This window comes from Nicotiana tabacum, chromosome 4 (genome assembly GCF_000715075.1).
Source record: "Nicotiana tabacum cultivar K326 chromosome 4, ASM71507v2, whole genome shotgun sequence".
Classification (NCBI taxonomy): Eukaryota; Viridiplantae; Streptophyta; class Magnoliopsida; order Solanales; family Solanaceae; genus Nicotiana; species Nicotiana tabacum.
The window spans coordinates 129,994,958-130,020,290 of record NC_134083.1 but is presented as its reverse complement, the minus strand read 5'-3'; the positions used below and the strand labels follow the sequence as shown (position 1 = coordinate 130,020,290).

General features: G+C 37.1%; 1 protein-coding gene across 1 annotated transcript; it reads left to right on the top strand.

Annotated features, from left to right (window-relative positions):
- The first annotated feature begins 20,695 nt into the window (after positions 1–20,695).
- Positions 20,696–24,742, top strand: LOC107798905 (zinc finger CCCH domain-containing protein 52). The gene is made up of 3 exons (XM_016621935.2): positions 20,696–21,075; positions 21,870–21,930; positions 23,752–24,742. Exons 1-3 carry the CDS (start codon positions 21,003–21,005, stop codon positions 24,500–24,502), a joined length of 885 nt encoding a protein of 294 aa, XP_016477421.1. The 5' UTR covers positions 20,696–21,002; the 3' UTR covers positions 24,503–24,742.
- Positions 24,743–25,333: the final 591 nt, after the last annotated feature.

Below are 25,333 nucleotides of genomic sequence, written 5' to 3'. Positions count from 1 at the left end.
GGTTTTAGACTCAAAGTCATACATATTCTTTCACATGGAGTACTAATAGTACATTTACTTTAATAAAGTGGTGCACTTTTAGTCATAACACTAAGAAAAAGTCCAAAAACATACATTATCTTTGGTTTTAGACTCAAAGTCATACATATTCTTCCACATGAAGCACTAATAGTCCATTTACTTTAACAAAGTGGTGCACTTTTAGTATAACACTAAACACATTTTAATTTTTAACAGAAATCTAAGATCTGACAAAATATTTGTTCCCTTTATTTTCTTGTTTACCGAAAAAAATAAAAATGACAAATTTATCTAGATAGCAAATAGTAAATATACATAGAATTTATTTACTATTTATCTATTTACTATACGTAAAATATACACTTTACTAAGAAATGTTAAATATCATTAATTTTTATTTGCAATGATTTTTATCTAGATAACCTCAAATGTTATCTAGATTTTTTATTATATACATAATATTTATTTTTATTTTATGTATATTTACAATACGTTGACTCCCATAAAATAAAAAAATCTAATAAATATATATTTATTTTATGTTAACGTATAGTAAATATTTATTTACTCTCAGCAATGATTTTACGTATATTTATTTTATTTCAACGTATAGTAAATATTATGTATATAATAAAAAATCTAAATAACATTTGAGGTTATCTAGATAAAAATTATTGCAAATAAAAATTAACGGTGTTTAACATTTCTTAGTATAATGTATATTTTACGTATAGTACATAGATAAATAGTAAATAAATTCTATGTATATTTACTATTTTCTATCTAGATAAATTTGTCATCTTTATTTCTTTCGGTAAACAAGAAAATAAAGGGAACAGATATTTTGTCAGATCTTAGATTTCTGTTAAAAATTAAAATGTGTTTAGTGTTATGACTAAAAGTGCACCACTTTGTTAAAGTAAATGGACTATTAGTGCTCTATGTGGAAGAATATGTATGACTTTGAGTGTAAAGCCAAAGATAATATATGTTTTTGGGTTTTTTCTCGGCTGATGACTCTTAAAATAGTTTGGGGGAAGGGGGGTTACTTTGAACATAATTAGTGCTTATGTAACTCAAGTGTGTTTGGATGAGGTTAAAATGAGCTTCTTGGAGGACTTAGATGGGTTGGTGTAGGGAATCCCGCACATCGAGAAGCTTATCATATGAGGAGATTTTAATGGCCACATTGGGACGACGTTCGGGGTTATGATGGTATGCATGGCGGCTTCGATTTTGGAGACAGAAATTGAGGAGGAACTTCGCTATTGGATTGTACTAAAACTTTTGATTTGGTAATTGCTAACTCGTATTTTTTGAAGAAGGAGAAACACTTGGTCACCCAAATTGAATATCTAAGGTTATACATGGATTGCAAGGTCATCCCAAGTGAGAATCACAGGACTTAATATAGGCTATTGGTTATGGATTTGGAGATCATGCGAACACAAAAAAAAGGGTTATGTATGGTCTACGTAGGATCAAGTGGGGTGACTTGACTAAGGATAAAGCTCAGGAGTTGGGGGAGAAATTACTGGTGATGGGGGCCTGGAGGAGTAGTGGGGACGCGAGTTGTATATGAACCATGACAGCAAAATGTACTAGAGAAGTTGCGAGAGAGGTGTTAGGGGTCTCGAAAGGTTTCTATGGTGGTCGCAAAAGGGACTGTTGGTGGAATAAAGAGGTCCAAGGAAAAGTGAAAGAAAAAAAATAGAGTATTTGAAGCTAGTAGATAGCATAAATGAGGCGGAGAAGATGGCCAACAGGGAGTGGTATAAGAAGGCTAAGAAGGAGGTGAAGTTAGCGGTTACTGTGGCTAAGACTGCAATGTTTAGACATTTGTATGAAGAGCTCAGGGAGAAAGGTGGAGATAAGAAGTTGCACATACTGGCTAAAGTGAGAGAAAGGAAGACCCGTGATCTGGATCAAGGTAAATTCATAAAATATGAGGATGGTAGAGTTTTGATGGATAAGGCACAGATTTGGCAGAGATGACAGTTATACTTTCATAAACTCTTGAATGAAGGTGGGGGATAGGAACATTGTGTTGGGTGATTTGAATCACTCGGGGAGTCATCAAAAATTTAAGTACTGTAGGCGCATAAGAGTGGGGGAGGTCGAAGGGGCGATGCGTAGGATGAGCAAAGATAAAGTGACCGGGCCAAATGAAATCCCTGTAGAATTCTGGAAGAGCACGTGTAAGGCGGGGTTATAATGGCTCTCTAGGTTGTTTAACATCATTTTTAGGACAAAGAAGATGCTAAAGAGTAGAGGTGGAGTACGATGATTTCGTTGTATAAGAACAAGAGTGATATCCAGAATTGCAACAACTATAGGGGTATCAAGTTGCCAAGTCATACGATGAAAGTTTGGGAGGTGGTGGTAGAAGGGAGGGTGAGGAAAAGTGTGTTTATCTTAGAGAACCAGTTTAGTTTCATGCCGGGTCGTTCGACTACAGAAGCAATTCATCTGGTGAGAAGATTGGTAGAGCAATATAGGACAATGAAGAAGGACTTGCATATGGTGTCCATTGGCCTAGAGAAAGCATACGACAAAGTCCCGAAAGAGGTTATATGGAGGTTTTTGGAGACTAAAGGTGTGCCTATAGCATACGTTAGGGCGATTACAGATATGTATGATGGAGCTAAGACACGAGTGAGGATAGTGGGGGAGACTCAACACACTTTTCGATTGTGATGGGTTTGATTAAGGATCGATCCTCAACCCGTTTTTATTTTTTTTTTGGTGATAGATGTATTGACGCGACACATTCTAGGTGTCACGACCCAAAATCCATAAAGGTCGTGATGGCGCCGGACACCACTGTCACGCAAGCCAACAATAAATACTTAATTGGGTTCTCATTTTGTTACTTTTGAAATTATATTTTTCTTCAATTTAAATAGTAAAGAATGGGGATTTGCAGAGTAAATAATGATATTTTTTAATAAATTAATACAGAACAATCCATAATCATCGCAATACCCGGTGTCACAAGTGCATGAGCATTAACTAGGAATATAAAATAAAATACAGCAGCTGTCCGGAATACAAGTTGGACAGAAAAAATGTAAACACTCTGAAGGAAACTCTGCTGGATGCGGATCGACGAATGAAATGCAGCTCACCTAGGTCCCCGCATGTATACATGCCTCTACTCTCATATGGCCTCTAGAAATATATGTACCTACACAAGAATGTGCAACAAGTGTAGTATGAGTACGAAATCAACGTGTACCTAGTAAGTATCTAGCCTAACCCCGGAGAAGTAGTGACGAGGGGTCGATATCGACACTTACTAGTGGTCAAATAATTAAAGTACAATAAAAGTAGAAAGGTATGCAAGCAGCATAAATAAATGAGATAAACAAGTATAGATTATGTGGTACAAATACCCCTCTTTACGAGGAACTCGAGCTCTCCATTTAGAAATTTCCCTCCTTAACCGGAGCATATATATATATATATATATATATATATATATATATATATATATAGTGGATCTCATCAGATAGATTTTCATAACCCAAATCGGGAAAACTTACAGATACTCTGGCTTTTTTCCAAATATTACGCACGAATCCATGAGGATATGATATAGGAAATGCCGAGGCGTACGACCCGATCCAATATAAAAGTTTAAACTGTGCACTGCCGAGGGTCGAACGGCCTGAACCATAGATATATTTATTAAACTACCGAGGCGAACGACCCGCTCCCATGAGAGTGTGGTACATAAATCCTGGAGAGGCGATCGGCCCGATACCATAAGAGTGAAATACAATATCTTGCCGAGGCAAACGGTCTAATCCGATAAGAGTGAAATACATAATCCTACCGAGGCGAACGAACCGATCCCATAAGAGTAAAATATATAATCCTGTCGAGGCGAACGACCCGATCCCATAAGAGTGAAATACATAATCTTGTCGAGACGAACGGCCTAAGAATAAGAAGCTTTGACGGGTCCTTGACCCCACTCACGAATAAACGTATGAGTTGTAATTTCTTTAACAAAAACCTTTCAATGAAGTATATATATATATATATATATATATATATATATATATATATATATATATATATATATATATATATATATATATATATCATGGAAACATGTCGGAGTAAAGTTATTCGGTGACTAATCGTGAACTCGTGAAGTCTCTACAATAACAAGTCTAGTCTCAAGTAGTAATGTAAAACAAGAGGAATTTAATAGGCGAGAGACTGCTCAAATAATACAGATATAGCATGATGTGAACCTAAGCCTACCCGGACAATAACATGAATGTAGCTACGTACGGGATCTCGTCACCTCGCGCGTAAGTAGCCCCCATAACAAGTAGCACACATCCATATACAACACCTAGGGGTAATTTCCTCCTCACAGAGTTAGATAAGAGACTTACCTCGCTTTGAAATTCCATAACCGGCTCCAAAGCCTCTTTAACACCTCAAATCGATGCCCGCCGGTCCAAAACTAGTCAAATAAGATGCAGTCCAATCAAAATATACTCTAATATTCATAATTAATCAATTTATAACAACTTCCAACTCCGCTCGAAAAATTGATAAAGCAACTCTCAAGCCCACGTGCCCAGATTCTAAAAATTTTCGAAGACAAACACTACCCATAGCACTATGAACTCTAATATATAATTTATTCTCAATTTCATGACCAAATTAATGATCAAATTCCAAGAATACCAATTTTTAGGTTTTTCTTCAAAGTCCCAAATTTCTACAAATTTTCATGCTTGAATCCATGTAAAAACCATGTATTTAACGCATAATGTGAAGAAATCACTTACTCCATTATAGTTGATGAAGATGGCACTCCAAAAGTGCTCCAAAATCGGCTCCCATGGACGAAATGAAGTGGAAATGAGCCAAAACCCCGTTTTATAAAATCTCACCGCCCAGCGATCCTCGCACCTGCGGTGCAATAGCCGCTTATGCGGCTCCGCACCTGCGGAAATTTCATCGCATGTGCGGTTCAAGCTCAGCCCAATGTTTCCCGCATCTGTGGCCTGGCAGCGCTTCTGCGCCTCCGCTTCTGCGGCTCTTCGTGCGCAGGTGCAGTCCCGCTTCTGCGGAACTTGACTGCATCTACGGTCCCAGCCTTCCCAAGCCAGACCCGCTTCTGCGACCCTCTTGGCCGCTTCTGCGGCTCCACACCTGCGGCCAAAACCTCGCAGGTGCGGTTACACCAGATACCAGCTGCCTTAGCATTTTCCTTAGTCTAAAAATCGATCTATTAAGCATCTGAAACTCACCCGAGGCCCCCGGGACCCCGTCCAATCACACCAACCAGTCTAATAACATAACACATACCTCCTCGAGGGCTCAAATCACATCAGACAATATCGAAATCATGAATCGCACCCCAATTCAAGCTAATTAAACTTTGAAACTTCAAAAACTTCTACAATCGATGCCGAAACCTATCAAATCACGTCTGATTGACCTCAAATTTGCACACAGGTCATGATCGACATTCCGGACCTACTCCAACTTTCAGAATCGAAGTCCGACCCCTATATCAAAAGTCCACTCCTGGCCAAACTTCTAAAAAATCTTCAAATTTCTAACTTTCGCCAAATGACCCTAAAATGACCTACAGACTTCCAAATCCATATCTGGACGCTCTCCCAATACCAGAATAACCATACAGAGCTATTCCTAGACTCAGAATCTCAAACGGACATCGATTGCATTGAAATGCACTCCAACCCAAATTTATGAAATCCTTCCAAAATGCCAACTTCCATAATAGGAGCCGAAATATTCCTGGATCATCCAAAACCCGATTCGAACATACGCTCAAGTCCAAAATCATCATACGAACCTGTTGGAACCTTCAAATCCTGATTCCAAGATCATTTACTCATAAATCACCCTTTAGTCAATTCCACCAACTTAAAGCTTCCGAAATTAGAATTTTCATTCCAAACCAACTCCGAACTTCCCGAAATTAAATTCTGACCACGCGTACAAGTCATAATACCTGAAGTGAAGCTGCTCAAGACCTCAAACTACTGAATGACGTGCTAGATTTCAAAATGACCGGTCGGGTCGTTACACTAGGAGAGGTGCCATGGTGTATATTATTTGCAGATGACGTAATTCTGTTTGACGATGTGAGGTGTTAACGATAGACTGGAAGTTCGGAGATAGACTCTTCAATATAAAGGTTTCAAGCTGAGCAGTACTAAGACGGAGTACTTGGAGCGCAAGTTCAACAATATTACCCATGTAGCAAACATGGATGTGAGGCTTGATATACAAGTCATTCCTAGGAGAAGGAAGTTTCAAGTACCTTGGGTCAATAATACAAGGGATGAGGATGTCAAATTTCGTATCGGAACATGGTAGATAAAGTGGAGGCTTGTTTTCGCTATCTTGTATGATAAGCATGTGCCACTAAAACTTAAGGGTAAGTTCTACAAAGTAGTGGTTAGACTGGCTTATTGTATGGGGCACAGTGCTGGTCGATCAAGAACTCTCATGTTTAGAAGATAAAAGTAGCAGAGATGAGGATGTTGAGATGGATATGAGAGCATACCAGGTTATATAAGATTAGGAATTAAGTTATTTGGGATAAGGTCGGTGAGGCTCCCGTGGAGGATAAGATGTAGGAGGCGAGGTTGAGATGGTTCGGACACGTTAAAAGGAGAAACACGGAATTCTTAGTTATGAGGTGTGAGAGGTGCCTTGGTGGGTATGAGAAACATTAGAGGTAGGCCAAAGAAGACTCAGGGAGAGGTGATTTGATGGGACATGATGCAGCTAGAGCTTACTGAGGACATGACTCTTGACATGGAGTTGTAGGTCGAGGATTAGGGTAGAATATTAGTAGGCAGTCAGGCATTTTCTCTTTGTGTTCCTCAGTTCGATAGCATTAATATTTGTATGATATCTTTTTATTCTTAGATTATTATTATTACCTAGCTTTAATTGTTATCTTGACTTCGGTCTTCTTTTATCTTGTTTTTGTTACTACTTGTCGTCATTACTTCTTCTCATCCTTTCTTTAGCTGAGAATCTATTGGAAATAGCCTCTCTATTCTTCGAGGATAGGGATAAGGCTACGTACATCTTACCATCCCCAGACCCCGCTTGTGAGAATTTACTGAATTTTTTATTATTGTTGTTATTGCTCTGTGTCGTAATCTCCTTATCGGGAGATATTGCCAATGACTTTCAAGCTCACAAAAAGCACTCCATCACATACTTTAAATATTGTTTTATCCATTGAAAGCAAGTTCTTGGGTTGCAAGCAATGAGTTTATGGTGTGAGGGTTTAGTTTCTTTTGGGGTATTGAGTTTTGGTTATAAATTTCAGAAAAATTGTTATCTTGGCGGAGACATTTAATTTCTTTGTTTTGGTGGCATAAAGTTTATTTTTTAAAAAAATAAGTTTTGATTCTAAACTTGGTAAAGCTGCTTCTGATTTTCTAGAGGCTAATTTCATTGTGGTTTAAATTCTTTTTCTTGTGTGTTTAGTAATTTAGGGGATCGGGCTGTTAATTGATGTTAATTTCTTTTTTTGGTAAAGTTGTTAACTGATGTTTCAAGTTCTAGATTTATGGTTCAGACTGCAACCAAATTCACAAAGAATGAGCTAGGTTGAAAATGGTATGAATGGCGACAGAGATAAAAGAGTAAAAACGGCTTAGAAGTGTATGGTGTTTGGCCTGGTGACAATGGAGTATTTTAGATGCTCAATAATGGTGGAGCTAATGAATGAATTAAATGGTAGCCATGCATATGTGGACTAAAATGGTAGAGCTGGAGGTGGCAACAGGTTCATGAAGATCACAATGGCAGGTGGCGTAAAAAAAGGCTAATAATTCTACTTTCAACTAATTCAGGGGGGGTGGTATTAGGACTCCTGCAAAGCTTTAGTATTCCTTTGGAAACAGAGTCATAACTCAGGGTGTGTTTGGTATGAAGGAAAATATTTTCTCATTTTTCCATGTTTGGTTGACATAAATAGTTTGAAAAATATTTTCCCTATCAACTTATTTTTCTTGAGTTGGGGAAAAATGTTATCCCTAAAATTTGAAAGGAAAACATTTTCCTAAAAACAAAATATGCATCTCGCTTCCACCCCTCCCCCGGGTTGGTTCCCAAATTAGTCGATTCTCTCCCTTCTCTCTGTCGATCTCGCTTCACTCCAATTTCTCTCATCTTCAATCTCGGGTTTTAAGATCCTCCGCCATCACACCAATCTAGGGTTTTGGCGAACCTTTACTCTATTCTCCTCCACTTGCCGCCCCACCAATCTATTGTTTTCCAGCAACAACAAGGTATTTTTCATTTTCTGTCGATGCTTTGCGATACGGTTTTTTCCATTTTCTGTTTTCTATTATTTCATCTCTATTTTCCTAAATACTTTGTGAACTTTGATTGTGTTTTTATTTTCTGATTTGATTATCTCTCTACTTTTGGTAAACCCTAGTAAATGTTAGAAGTGAAAAAAAAATCCTCCATTGTTCTTCTAATGATTTCTAATAATAACAAATAAAGGTTGCTCTATAGTGTATAGAAAGATTAAAGTTTCTAATATGTAGTACTATTTTTAGCATATGTTGCCCGTGCTAATGATACAAATGCAAATTCTGAAGTACTTTTTCTTCAGTGACAGCTTTAATCCCACATGAATCCTAATTGTCACGACCCAAAATTCGACTAGTCATGATGACACCTAACCCAACCCGCTAGGTAAGCCAATTAACTACTAACCAATTCCAATAACAATTAATAAATCAATTAAGTAAAGAAATATTTGAATCTAATACATTCTCCAAGGCTACCACGAATAAGAGGCAGCTACAACCGGGACGCAGGTACATCTTCAAATCCAGCTCCCATCGAATACAACAACATCAGCAGCCAAGATCTGCACGCAAGGTGCAGAAGTGTAGTATGAGTACAACCGACCACATGTACTCAATAAGTAACAAAACTAACCTTAGGTTGGAAGTAGTGACGAGCTAACAGAAAGGTCGGGTCCAACATCAATATTCCACAACAGTTCATAATAGCATAGTACACGTAACAAAAGAGTATCTTATAAATAAAAGGCTCAGTCTGTTCACAGTTCCAGAAAAATAGGTATTTCTTTTCAAGTATCTCAGTGAAAATCCAAATCTTTTACCGAAAAAGCCAAAATACGAGTAAGTTTGAAAACTGTGATTTTTTCCAAACTCCTTTCAACAAATAGTAAGATGTTTCATTTTCATATAACATGAGGAAAGTACTTCTCTATGCCTACATGTCAAGATACAGGTAAAATCACAAATGTCCCCAAAACTAGGTAGCAGAAGGGAATGCACCTTTATGCATGTATCTCAAGTACGCATGACAAATGCAATGCATCTCGATGATGAGTTCATGTGCCCACACTCTCAGAGTACTCAATCTCACTATCTCGCATTCTCTCTCACTATGCTCAGCACACTCAATCACTCAGCGTTGTACCATACTCGTTGCGGCGTGCAGCTCGATCCATATTTATAGTCGACTGGGGATGTGCAGACTCCGGAGGGGCTTTTTTTAGCCCAAGTGCTATAATCCGCACGGACAACTCACGTGGCATAATATCAATATTTGGAATCGCATGGACAACTCACGTGCTATAATATCAACATCTGGAATCGCACGGACAACTCACATGCTATAGTGACAACATCCTCACAAACAGGCCCCCAGCCTCACTCAGTCATCAATCTCTCCAATCTCACTCACGGGATCACAATGTCATGAAACTAACCCGACAACAATGATATGATATATCAATAAATAACTGAGACTGAGATAGGATATGAATGCATGAATATCACTGAGTACGAAATATCAATGAAATAAGTGAGATGACAGTAAGAAACGACTACTATGGGTCCAAACAATATCAGCATAATGCCTAAACATGATATCTAGCATGACTGACAGCTTAACTACTTTATCATATGGTGAAAACACAGATATCAACAAAGTAGGACCATTATACAGTGTCATGGAAGCAACAGAGTCCCAATTCACATAGTGCATGCCCACACGCCTGTCACCTAGCATGTGCGTCACCTCAATACCAATCACATAACACGTATTTTGGGATTTCATACCCTTAGCACTAAGATTAGAAAAGTTACTTACCTTGAACAAGCCAATACCAATGCCGAGCAAGCCAAGCGATGCTCCAAAGATGCCATCCCGCATGTTCCGACCTCCGAACGGCTCGAAACTAACCAAAAACAACTCAAATGCATCAAACAGTGCTAAAGGAACTAATCCCAATCGAAAAGGATCAAATCTAGAATTAAAAGCCCAAAATCGGCCAAAAGCCCAACCCGGGCCCGCACCTTGGAACCCGACAAAATTCACAAAATCTGACAACCCATTCAATTACGAGTCCAACCATACTAGTTTCACTCAAATTCGACTCCAATTCGATGTTTAAAACTCAAATATTCATATTATGAAACTTTAGGCCAAAACCCCAAATTTCCTCTTTAAAATTCACAATCCAATTACCAAAAATGAAGGTAAATTCATAGAATAAGATCAAAACCAAGTGTAGAATACTTACCCCAATTCGTGTGATGAAAATTACTCCAAAAGTCGCCTAAACCGTGCTCCAAAATCCGAAAATGGGTGAAAAATTACAGAACCCTTGAACTTAAAGGGTTCTGCCCAGTCAATCTGCACCTGCGGACAAGAGGTCGCATCTGAGACCTTCGCTTCTGCGGGAAAAATCTCGCTTCTGCAAGAATGGCTTGGCCAGCCATGATCGCTTCTACGATGCCTAGGACAGCACCTGCGGTCGCGCTTCTGCGCACATTGGCCGCTTATGCGGTCCTCCTCATCCAGCTCTCATCTCGCATCTATGATGCCTTTGTCGCACCTGCGACTATCACACCTGCAAGCCCATTTCCGCAAGTGCGAAAGCACCAAAACCAGCAGTCTTCAATAATGCAATAAGCAACGAAATTGATCTGAACCTCATCCGAAACTCATCTGAGCCACTCGGGACCCCGTACGAATATACTAACAAGTCCACTAACATAACGCGTACCTACTCGAGGCCTCAAATCATGCATAACAACATCGAAATGACGAATCACACCTCAAATCGAAATCTATGAACTTTGAACTTTCAAATTCAATAACTCGTGACGAAACATAGCAAATCAATCCGGAATGACTTCAAATTTTGTGCACAAGTCCCAAATAACATAACGAAGCTATTCCAATTTCCAAAATCGTATTCCAACCCCGATATCAAAAAGTCAACCCCCGGTCAAACTTTCCAAAAATTCAACTTTTGCCATTTCAAGCCAAAATCAACCACGGACCTCCGAATCACAATCCGTACGCGCTCCTAAGTACAAAATCACCCAACGGATCTAACGGAATCATCAAAACTCCATTCTGGGTTCAATTTCACAAAAAGTCAAACTTAATCAACTCTCCCAATTTAAAGCTTCAACAATGAAATCCATTCTTCCAATTCAATTCTGAATAACCTGAAAATCAAAACCGACGATTCACATAAGTCATAATATATCATATGGAGCTACTCATGCCCTCAAATAATCGAGCGAAGTATAAATGCTCAAAACAACCAGTCAGATCGTTACACTAATCTCCTCCAAAGAATTGTATGAAGTGTATTAAGTTGGTTGTAATTATTTTGTTAATAACTAACCACTAATGAAAGTAAAGAATATGTATGGACAAAATCTACTAGGAACGAGAAACCTACAGATTCTTATATATTTGGGTTGTTTGAGTGATTTACTAGTTCCAAGTTCGATTTCTTTTAGGCTCTTTAATTTTTTTATCAATCTGTTTTTATGATTAGAAGTTCTAAATTTGGGTTGCAACAAATGGATTTGATTGAGAACGACGAAGATGATGCAATAGTTGGAGCAGCAGCCACATCTGCCTTAGATGCTAGGGCTGCAATTATTTTAGCCTATAAAAATCAAAGTAACATTCCTAGAGCACCTTATACCAATAAAGACCAAGAGAGGGAGTTTTAAGTGTAAGTCAGATAAGAATGAGCCAGCATGTAATTTTGAATTGTTTAATGCTCTTAGAAGAAATAGTTTTTTGAGATCAACCAAAAATATGTTCGTGCAAGAACAAGTTCTAATTTTCTTAGAAATTGTTGGTTTTAATAAACGGTTTCACAAGATAGGGTCACGTTTTTATAGGTTGATTGAATTTGTTCATCAATGCTTCCGCACTGTACTTCAAGCAATTTTGAAGCTCTATCCAACCCTTGTGAAATCACCGAATAATACTATCTAGTCAGAGATAAGGAACAACCATCGTTATTACCCTTGGTTTGCAGTGAGTAACATATTAAATATTAAGTTTTTAATTAATTTTGAACATCAGTATATATTATTAACTTTAGTTGTACATATAAGATTGTGTAGGGGTAATAAATGGCATACATGTGGTTGCGTCTGTTACTATCGAACTCCAAAATAGGTATCGTGGCCGTAAAGGCGCAACAACACAAAATGTCTTGGATGCAGTCATCTTTAATTTGAAGTTTACATATGTGCTTGTTGGTTGGTAAGGATCTGCTCATGACTCACGCATATTAAATGATGCATTGGAGAGACCACGGGGGTTTCAAGTCCCCAAAGGTATCTATTCAACCTAAAGTATATTAAATATGTATATTAATTAACTTTGATTTTGCTTTGTAGATAAATATTATCTTTTGGATGCGGGATATGGTCTTCGTATGGAGTTTATTCCTCCCTATCATGGAGTACGCTATCACTTATAAAAGTATAGTGATAGTCCTTCCCAAAATGAGAAAAATTGTTCAACCTCCATCATGCATCATTGAGATTTGTTGTTGTCACGACCCAAAACCCAACTTGTCGTGATGACGCCTATCATGGTGCTAGGCAAGCCGACTGCTCAGACATTTCCAACACTTTCGACTTTGAAATATACTAAAACAGTTTAAATAAATAAAAATCTCATAAAACGCAATAGAATATCATAACTCATTGTATAAGTTTTCCCAAAATCGGGGTGTCACTGAGTACATGAGCACCTACATAATGACACAGTCTACTACACTGTCCATAAAGTAGAACTGAATAACTAAACCGAAAGATAGGGAAGGAGTGCTAAGGCATGCGGACGCTGAAGCAGCTACCTTGATAATCTCCAAATGTCTGAACTCTGTGGATCAGCACCCGCCATGATCGAAAACACATGGATCTGCACAAGAGGTGCAGGGTGTAGCGTAAGTACAACCAACTCAATAAGTAACAAATCTAATCTTTGGACTGAAAGTAGTGACGGGTCCGAGTGTTACAGCCTACAAACTTCATTAACAGTACGAAAAACTACAGAAAATATGACACTGATATATCAGCAATTCATAATCTACAAGTAACGGTACAAGAATTTAAACATGCTTTTAGGTTTTGCAATAAAACTCAACACAGAACAGGGCAAATCCAGCCCAAATGCAAATAAACCAAGGTAGATATGCCCAAATGTAAATAAATTGCTAGCAATTGCGCTCACTGTGGATGTGCAGACTCCAGAGGGGCCGATCCAACCCAAGCGCTATAATAAGCCAAATACTTGCATGAATCAATAAAGCTGGTTGTGGTGTGTAGCCCGATCCCATGAATATCACTCACAATAGACCCTCAGCCTCGCTCATTCATTAATATCTCCAGTCTCTCGGGCTCACAAGAATCATGAAAATCAGCCCAAATAATGATGATATGATGTATCAATAAAGGATAACAAAGACTGAGATACAATATGAAATAATAGTTATGGCTGAGTACAAAATGGCAAAATAAGCAAATAATTCAACATGTAACACGACCTTTGTGGGTCCCAACGGTACCAACATGTCGCCTAAGCAGGATTTCTAACATGACTGACAACTCAATTGTTCTAACACATGGTGAAAATACGGTTAGCAACAAGATTATTCAACTATACAGCTTCATGGAATCGACCAAGTCACAATTCTTACGGTGCATGCTCACGTCCGTCACCTAGCAAGTGTGCCACCTCAACACTAATCACATAACATGTAATTCGGGGTTTCATACCCTCAGACCCAAGTTTAGAAGTATTACTTACCTCAAACTGTGCAAAACTCTACTCCAACAAGCCCTTGCCTCGCGAATCAGCCTCCGAATACCTTGAATTTAGTCACAAATAATTCGATACAATCAACATGAGCTAAATATGAAAATGCTAAGTTCTTAATCAAAAGTCAAAAAGTCAACTCAAAAGCCGACCCCCGTACCCACGTCTCAGAATCCAATAAAATCCATAAAATTTAGAAGTCCATTCAACCACGAGTCTAACCATATCAAATTTATCAAAATCCAATACCAAATCGTCACCCAAATCCCCAAATTAAACTCTCCAAATTCCTAGCCTCAAACTTCCAAATTTCACCTCAAAAACACACAAACTAGGTAGTAAATTCAATGAAGAAACAAGATTATTGAATAAAAATGATCACAAGTGACTTACCTCAAGAAACCCTTCGAAATCCCTCTCAAAAATCGCCCTAATCCGAGTTTGCAAAGTCAAGAAATGATAAAACCCTAGGAACCCAATGTTTATATTTATGTCCAGGATTTTTCGCACCTGAAACAACTTACCCGCATCTGCAGTGTCGCAAAAGCGACCAATCTCCCACTTCCGCGATGAACCACTGGAAACCCGACCTTTGCACCTACGGAACAAGCTCCGCTTCTACGCAAATGCAGGTGCGACCTCTTTCACGCTCATGTGCTGCCCCTCGCTTATGCGCCCAAACTCACCGCATCTGCAATTCCGCAGATGCGCCCAAAATGTCGCTTCTACGCACCTAGACCACATCCTTCCAGTCCGCTTCTGCGATTCCCTCTTCGTACCAGCGACTTCGCATCTGCAGCCATTCCCCTCGTAGGTGCGATCACACTAGAAGACTCCCAGGCCCCAGCTTCAGCAATGCTCTAAGTCCCATTTTCAATCCGATAACCATACGAACTCCACTCGGGACCCCGAGACCTCAACCAAACACACCAACAAGTCCTAAAACATGATATAAACTTAGTTGAGCCCTCAAATCACATCAAAAATACGAATCACACCCTAATTCAAGCCTAATGAAAACTAAGAAATTCCAACTTCTACAATCGATGCCTAAACCTATCAAATCAAGTGCGATTGACCCCAAAATTTGCACACAAGTCATAAATGACACAACGGACCTACTCTAACTCCCAAAACCACAATCTGATCCTGGTAACCACAAAGTCAACTCTCAATTAAACTTCTAAACTTTCCAAGCCTCTAATTTTCCAACTTTTGCCATTTCAAGTCTAACTCAACTACGGACCTCCAAATCACTATCCGGATATACCTCTAAGCCCGAAATCACCCAACAAAGCTATAGAAACTATCAAAACTTCAATCCAGAATCTTTTACATAAAATTCACATCCGGTCACTCTTTTCAACTTAAGCTTTCAAACCTTGAGACTAAGTGTCTCAACTCATTCCGAAACATCTCCGAAACCGAACCAACTATCCCGGAAAGTCACATAGCAACTATTAAGCATAAAATGAGCAGTAATATAGGGAAACAAGGCTACAACTCTCAAAATGACTAGCATGGTCAATACAATTGTTGAACGTGTTTTTGTTATTCTCAAGAGACGGTTTCGTGTGATTGATAATGAACCCTTGTGGGAATTTAAAATACAAATGGATGTGGTGTTAGCATCGTGCATTCTACATAATGGAGCCAAATGACCCAATAATACAAGAAGTCGACGGGCAACCACTAGTTCAAACACAAAATGCTCAAATTACTCTAAGTTCTCATGGGAGTCAAACCTATCAGACATCTAGAGAAAGATGTTAAGAAGCTAGAGAATGGTCATTGAAAAGAGATGCTATTGCTCATGCCATATTTACAAACTATGACCGGAGGAGGAATAAATGAATTTAGTCTATCTAGAAATAGATTTTTTATGGTCATCTTGGTTTTAATGGTTTATGTTTAATTATTTATGTTTTCATATACTCTTATGTATAGTGATTATACATTTTATATGATTAAGTTGTCTTATCTCTATTTATCTTAAATTTCGTATTTGACATATTTTATATAACAGTTAACAATGGTAAAAAAAAGGAGATAAACAGTTTAGGTGGTAAAAACTAATGGAATATTTGATGTTGGGGATCCTGGTTGATGAAGTGAAGCAAGGGAATAAATCAACTAATCAATTTAAGGCCAACTCATTCAATCGTGTTTTGTATGCCATTAAGCAACAACTAGGAATGGATGAATGTTCACCTAAGCATGTGGAGAATCATTTCAAAATACTAAAAAGCACATGGAATACAGTACAAACTCTACTAAATAAAAGTGGTCTTGGATGAGATGATAGCTTGAAGATGATTACTACAAGTCCTAGAGTTTATGCTTTACACGTTCAGGTAAAATGCTTTTATATATATACTTTCCTTATAGTTATTACATAGTTGTTGTAATAATTACTCTTTCTTAATTTGTCTTTTTTTTTCTGCTTTTGTTTTTTCTTTATTCTTTCTTCTTTTTTGGCTTAGTGCCTTAGTCTCAGTTTGATACTACAAATTATTCATGATTCTTGTTGGACGCTGTTTGCAAAGTATTCAGATTGTGAGCTTCATTTGATATTCATTTCACACCCTTGCTAGAGTTAGTTAGGCAGTTAGAGGAGTGACATCATATCCTTTTCATGTGTGTTGCTTGCATATATATCTTTGTAAAACAAATATGATTGGTATGAATAAAGATATCTCTTTTTATTGTTCCGTGTTACTGTTCTTTCATTTCTTGTTGCATCTTTTTCTATTATGGTTCCTTGTAGCTCATTGAATTATTGAATTTTCATGTGATAAAAAATGAAGATCCTAAAAGTGTCCATGGGAAATACTGTATGTTGGACTGATCTGAACACGTATTACGAGCAGTTACTAGCAAATGCTAGCAATGTGATAGTGTGGGCAATGCTCCTAGATGAGGTCAATAAATGGCTCGTGTCAGTATTTTTTACTAGATTATTAATGCTATACAAATTTACAACATCATTTTGAATATTTCAGGTATGAGCAAATAGATGCTTTACCTTTTATATTTTGGATATTGGTTGGGCAAAGTTGGAAAAATGGTGAAAAAAATTGGTAACTTTAATCATATATGTACACTATCACCTCTAGAATGTATTACACTTGAAGAGGAAAACATCCTCAAAGTAGAAAATACTGTTAAATTGAGGAGGATATCTTAAATAGAGCAACGAGGCTAGTTAATGAATGAAGAAAGTTTACCGAAGATTTGCATAACTTAAAAATATCAAATATGTTCCTGACCTATTAAAACATAATCCATTTCCTGATTAGTTTGAGGCTCTTGTGGTATTCTGAACTGATAGACTTTGCATATAGAGGTAGATATTGTCTCAGTTTCATCCAAAGGGATACTTACATACATGAAAAGAGTTGAATAAAACAGTGGAAGCTGCTTTTAATAATGGAAAGGAAGTGATGTCCTATGTATTAGTGAAATATTACTCTATTTTTAAAAAGAAATTTACTGATGCGATGCTCTATGAAAACACACAGCGAATCAAGTTTATAGGAGATGATTGTATAAGTATGTACTTGCACCAATACCTTGTTTAAGTTGATTGTGATGCCCCTTTGCGAAGTGGTATCAAGAATGATTTCTCTTGTCGGAGAGTTGTTTGGTCTTTGTTTTACCTTTTTCGCTCCCTTCTTTATTAGAGAGACTAGTTACTTTACAGAGATATCCTACCTTTATTCCTACCATTTTAATTTGTGAAGCAAGCAATTTGGTGAGTGTTTTTTTAGTTCTCCATATCTCGATTCTAGCTCCACGACTGTTAGTAGTGTTGGGAGAGCATGAAGCGACGCAAAGCGAGGAGGCCCCAATTCGCTTAAAGCATGAAGCGTGAAATGAAGCTCTCGCTTCATTGAAGTGAAGCGAAATTTTATGGTTTCTGTCATTCTAGTTTTATACATTTTCCCTACCATGTGAAGAAGTCTATTAATTTACAAATTTGGTTAAGTTCTTGGATTTGAGAAATGGTCCCTTTTTATATGAGATGTTTGTAGCTTATGTACTTCTTCATTAGCATATTATGAATTAGCAATAATTGAAGAGTTAGGGTTAAAAGGTTGCTGGTTGATAAATATCTGGATTAGTTGCTATTTTGGTAGTTGTGTGTTACTGTCTTGCTTGTCCCGTTTCTTATACTTTTTGCTTTGTCATTGTTTTATAGGCTCATCCTGCTCATGAGAAGTTCATAAACAAAAAGATTGAAATGTTTTGAAGAAATGTCCCCAGCGTGTGGGAATGATCAAGCTAGGGGTGATTGTAAGTCGTTTGATAATATAGGCTTGGATTGTAGTTCAGAGAAAGGTAATGATAATGACGTTGAAGGACCATCTAAGGAAAAAGATGTGCAAGATGTAGTAAGTAAAACTTCTCAAGTCAAAGCAAGCTGTAAACGAAGTCGTTCTTCTGATGTGCAAGATGTGGTCAATGATATATCATCAAAACTTGGAGAAGTGGTAATGACAATCAGTAAGATAGCTGATAGTCGACTAGATGTGACAAGATTGCACGAAGAAATTATGGCAATGGAAGGTTATGAAGAAGAGTTCTTAGGTGAAGCTTTTGATTATTTGGTGCAAAGTGATATGTTAGCTAAGGTATTCATGGCGAAAAATCAGAATCTCCACAAGGTTTGACTGGAAAAATTCAAGCGACAACACTAAAATACACAAATGGGGTTGAAAGAACAAAGCTAGAATATGAAGCAATTGTTATAGAAAAATATTTTGTTGCTTGTCTTATATGGTTTGTGATACTTCAGTGATGATTTTTCTCATGTCTACTTGCTTCTTGAGTACTCATATATTGGGAATGATTATTATGGAGTTGCTCATATTTCTTCTCTTTTATCTGTGTCTGAGACGTTTATCATTGTTAGCCTGAATCTTATATGTTGCAAGATGTTATATAATAGAAATAACGTTTAGAGTACTTTCTTCTCATGTTGTAGATAGAGTACTTTCTTTTTTATTTTAACAAAAATGAGTATTTTCTTTTCATGATGTACTTTCTTTTTATGTTGTAAAAAGGGTACTTTTATTTTGTTTCAACAAGAAAAAGAGTATTTTCTTTTCAGTTATGGAGCTCAAATTTCAACGTTCTTGTGTGAAAAACTAAATTACCATATTAGTTCCTTTGGGTTTATGTGAATTTTTTAGAAGAATAATTGAATTCTTGAAGAAAAATAGAGTTGTGGAAATGTTGAGTAATTGTTGTGTATGTGTGTGGAGGAGGGGGGGGGGGAAGGGGAGGGGGGAGAAGAAAAACATAGGAACTGGGGGGAGGATGGGGGTGATGAGAGTAGCGTAGAAAATTATTTTCCTGAAAAAAGATTTTCTACTCTCTAACCAAACACTAAAAAATATTTTTCGAAAAAAGGTTTTTCACTCATCAATCAAATATGAAAAAATAAGTAATAACACTATTTATTTTTCAACCTGAAAAACATTTTCCAAGGTACCAAACACACCCTCAGTGGGTTTCCAATGTATTTTCCCAAAGTCAAATATGATAAGTAAAAATGACTCGAGGAAATATTATTAATGTAGACTTTTATACTGATATTATCATTCTTATTCAGCAAATCGCTCTAAATTGTAGGACTACATAGGGGCATTTTCATATATACTCATTTTTGGGGCCACCATTGAAGTTATACTCGTATTGCATAAAATTTTACAAAGTATACCCGCTCGAATTTGAAGTAGTTCAATCTCTTTAATGCAACTTCAGAAATCGAATATGAAGTTCTTCTATCTTTTAAATGCTACTTCAGAAATTTGAATATGAAATAGTTTAATCTTTTCAATGCAACTTCATAAATCAAAACTGAAGTTCTTCTATCTTCCAAATGCAATTTCAGAAATTCGAATCTCAAGTAGTTCAATCTATTTTGAATGCAACTTCAGATTTCAAATCTTAAGTTTTGAAACATAAACTTGTTTTTCGAATTTCAACAATCCAATACATGATTCAATGCCTAAATCTACTCCAAATATGCTCAAATTTGAAATATCATAAAGAACAAAGCTCAATCATTAAATTGTCAAAACAACAACAAATTTAACAAACTCATTTTACAACTAAGAAGAAAGAGAAGAAAATCTAAGTACAAAGAAGAAGAAAACAATAGCAAAGAAGAAGAGAAAAAATGTATGAATATCCAAAAATTGAATATCAGTTGAACTCTCTTTTAAAAGTTGGTACAAACGCAAAACTGAAACCACATGAAAATTTTACGATTACGTAATTGGGTTAACTACTGGGCTATCATTGGCATTTCAGCCCAAAAGCAACTACAGCCCAAATGGAACGAGGTGCACGTGACTTTTACTAGATCCCTCAGCTAACATCACAGAGAGCACGTGACTTTCCCTGATTTTTCTCATCCAAATCCAAATTTCGAGGAACTCGCGGGCGGAATCCAAACTCACACTCTTAACCAAATTTAAACCCCAATTTCCAAATCCAAAATTACAAATCATAGGATTCCACTATTTATTATTATTATTGCTATTGCTACTAATAGTAAATATTGTTGATAGTATTATTTAGTGGGTACTGTTTGTTCTATTTATTATCTCATCTCTTATTCATCACGCTTTCTGCTTCTCTCTTCAACCGCCACACCCTTCTTCTCCCCCCTTCGAGAAAAACCCTAGTTCTAGGGTTAGGGTTTTTTCTTCCAAAATCTTTCTTCGTTTACGCTTCTATTTTTGCTCTACTTTATCATTATTTTTAGTTGTAATTTTGGTTCGTCTGTTTGGATCTGAGAGTTAGTAGAGATGGACATTCGGAAGAGAAACAGAAACGAAGGTGGTTTCAATGCCAATGGAGGTTTCAAGAAGGCTAAGTCAGGTTTGTGTTTTTGTTTTTTTTGTTTTACAAAACTTCTTAGATCTACTTTTGCTTTTAAGTTTCTTGCTTGTTTTGCTCTGTTTTACTAACCTTTTTGTTATATTCTTTAGTGGTTATAGAAGCATTTTTATTGTTGGCCAGCGTTTGGCTGGAACGTTGTTTGGGATATTTATTTGATTTAATTTAATTTAATAGTAGTAGTGGAAGAAACTACTAGAGTGATATTTGAAAAAAAAACAATTGAAAAATTCGAATTGTTAAATGAATTTGAATTCTTGAACAGTGCTACAGATATAATATTAAGAATGTGTTGAGACTTGTGACTTAGGTCACAGGTTCGAGCCCTGCCCCATGAGAACTAGGTCTGACATTTAAGTGGAGAAGGGTAGAGGGTCGGCCCCATTATTCCGGAGTTTCGAGGGCTGCCTTTAGTCCTAAAGATTGGCCCCTAAACAGATTTCTGGTCGTAAAAAGATTAGAATTTAAAAGGGCTAGTAGAGACTGCATTTTGGAAATTTTATTTTTATCTCACCCTAAAGGATGAAATGGAGAATAACCAATAGTTTTTATCGTATACATAGAAAAAACTAAAGAACATCTGAATTGAAATTTAATATAGTTACATCTGCTTTGTATGATGAAAGTGGGTTATCTTGAAGAGTTATAATATTCACCTTATAGGTAAGTCCTGTTATGCTGGTAATAAAAATTATGATGTCTGTCTAATTATATCAGTTCTTAAACAACTAACTAATTTCTAACTGGTAAAAAATTTAATTAATTTGGTGCAACAGAAATGGACTCGTTATCAAGTGGTATAGGAAGCAAATCGAAGCCGTGCACGAAGTTTTTCAGGTTCAAATCTTTACCTATGTAATCTAATATTGAAGTTTGAACTTTAATTTATTGTGGAATTTAATTGATCTCAAGTGCAACAATTCATAATTTCTAATAATTCTTCTCTTGTCATAAGCGCCAAAAAATAGATTTCTGCTCGTGAGATCCCCAAATGCTCTAAAATGCTCTAGAAGCATAACGATGAACAATTTTGCTGAGATTATTATTGTCAGCTATTACGTATTTGGAGGAATTATAATGTCCATGGTTTCTCACATACAAGCTATTGTTAACAAATTTTCCAGAGATAGCATTCCCAGCTATAGTGGAGATGGAGTGAGAAACAATATGGTTTCTCAATGACAAACTTCTATATTTTCTCAACAACAATCTTTTATGGTTTGTTGTATCCCAATAATCATGTAATTATTTGCCCCACAATTATCTTAATTGTTATCAGCCTTCTTGTAATGTATTTAGAATAGCAGGTACGTGATTTTGTCTCTTATTTACCGAGGTATACTAGCTTCTCTTTAACTCTAGTTTAATTCTTGTAATCTACAGTGGATATTAGCTACCGTTTATTGGTCTTAATGGCCCATTTTTTGGAACTCTTTTGGCTCTCTGAGAACTGTTGTAAGTTGTTTGAAGAGGTGAATTGCTGTTAAAAATATTGAGATTAAAATACTCAGGGACATCTGTAAGCTCCAGTGCTGTTTACCTTGATTTTTTGTGCATCCTATTTATCTATCTTTGTTAATTCTTTTGATTATGTGACTGGTTATGCATTGAGATTTTCTGAGTCGCATGTGATGAGTGGTTCTGCATTGAGATTTTCTGAGTCGCATGTGACACTTGGAAGAACGTGGAAGTGTATATGCTCTTGTAGACTTTATTTTCTTATTTCAAAAGAACACTCAGAGCAAATGCAAGTGGTGTCCTACTAGTTGGGTTATGGATATTGATTACAAAAGAGATGGTGTAGTATTTTTTCCCATTAGAAGTATTGATACTTTAGCAATGTGCGAGTGAGTTTCATACATTAGATATTTTTGAAACACATTTAAGTGATTCAGCCTAGCCAGGCTGCTAAGCTTTTTTATCTTTCTGTGTGTTTTTGTTTTCCAGCCAATTTGCAAGCTAGACATTTTTTGGGGAGGAAGAGATTTTTAAAATGATTTCTTTCTCTTTTCTTTTAGGTGTTTTTAACAATTTGATGTTGGTGCTAAACTAATAGTCTTCTTTTCTGGAATTGTGGAGTGGTGGGTGCTAATAAAAGAAGACTATATTGGAGTTAATACATTTTTTTTCCATTTATTTTTATTTTTTAATTCAATTTTTGTTCTTGAAGTGCTGTTTTGCTTTTGTTCCAAATGGATAGTTTTCTTTGTTTATCTGCTTTGGAGGTTTTTCTTTTTTTTTTTTTGGGGGTGGGGGGGAGGCAAGAGGTGGTCTTTGACTTCTGGGAAGTTGGATCGACTCTCCAAACCTGCTTTATGCAGTTATCGTGCTCATTGCCTGCTAGGTACTTAGATTATAGAACTCTGGCATCTCTCGACTCTGCTTCATGCAGTTGGATTACATGATTAAATCAATCTCACATCATAACCGTCGAACCTGATAACTTCACTTAATGGTCCAGGAAGACCGTTATTGCTTGGTTAGTGTAATAGGATATTTTGCGTTCTGTCTAGAGTGCACTTGTTCTAATATTTTAAGTCCATTGTGTTGAAAGTGTGATTATCTTCTTGTGCCTGCTGTCTGCATCATCCATGCTGCTATATGATATGCGAAATCTGATTTTAGTCTGATTTTGAAGTTTATCTTGTTCTTATGCAGCACTGCTGGCTGCCCTTTTGGTGAGAACTGTCATTTTCTTCATTATGTACCTGGTGGCTATAATGCTGTTGCCCAGATGATGAATATGGCACCATCTCCAGCATCAAGAAATGCAGCTGCACCACCCATGCCCAATGGGAATACTCCTGCTGTGAAAACCAAACTTTGCAACAAGTTCAACTCAGCAGAGGGATGCAAGTTTGGGGACAAATGCCATTTTGCTCATGGGGACTGGGAAATTGGCAAGCCTATCGTGCCATCACAAGAAGATCCACGTGCCATGGGGGCTGGACCTATTCCTGGCCGTTTTGGTGGGCGAATGGAGCCTCCTATTTCAGGACCTGCTGCTAGCTTTGGTACCTCAGCCACTGCAAAGATCAGCGTCGATGCTTCCCTTGCTGGAGCTATCATTGGGAAGGGCGGGGTGAACTCTAAGCAGATCTGTCGGCAGACAGGAGCCAAGCTGGCTATCCGCGAGCATGAAACAGATAAAAATCTCAGGAACATTGAGCTGGAGGGCTCATTTGAACAAATTTCACAGGCTAGTGCCATGGTAAGAGAGTTGATCAGTAGCCTTGGATCAGTTGGTGGCCCGGGAAGAGCACCAGCAGTACAGGGTGGAGGACCTCCACCTCCAATGAGCAACTACAAGACTAAGCTGTGTGAGAATTTTGCTAAAGGTTCTTGCACTTTTGGAGAAAGGTGCCACTTTGCCCATGGTGCTACTGAATTGCGCAAAACAGGGGTGTGAGCTTTATAGGCAGCTTAAGTGTTTGTAGCCCCTTGCTCTACTGCATGCCCAGTTGTGCTGGTCCATTGTAATATTCTCAATTTTGGGATCTATTAATGCAACTTTCGTAGATTGAGTTATTACTGTCTCTGCATGGTTTTGACATTTTAAAGGAACAGACGTACTAGTTCTAGCTTTGCTTATTTGTGTCAGATGCTTAATTAGCCATCCTTTTTTCTTCTATATTCCACTTTCACTCCATGCGTATTTTTGTGATTTCTTATTAGTATCTCTGTAACTTCACCTGTTGATAACGATGGCTATGGGGATGTGAGGGGGTACAGTGAAAACGGTGAGTGAGTCTTCGGTATACATGGAGTAACTGAGGCGACATAGTTAAATAAGCGCTTTTCCTGTACTAGATAAGAGTAAGGGTTTTTTGGTATGTCATAATGTTTATACTATTTTAGTATAGTAAATGACATTTTAAATAGATAAACGCATTGCTGTTAATACAGTGTTTTTATTCTACTGTTATATCTCTCATAAAATGACACATGAATTCCTGAGTAATACTATAAATATTACTTAATTTCACCAAGAAGTTGCATTATAATGCAGTAGTTAGTATTTCTTATAAGACCAATCAAACACTATATTATCTTATACCGAATTTCATGCTGCGATCCATTGCTCCAATCATCCCCTTCTAGTTTATCTGATTTAGTTTCGACAATTAACATTGACACAGTACTTGTGAATTACTCCTATATGGTTAATGAATTAGTCAAGATTCGAACACCAAAGTTATCGAAAAGGATAAGTTTAGACAATGTTTTGAATCTTCAGTGA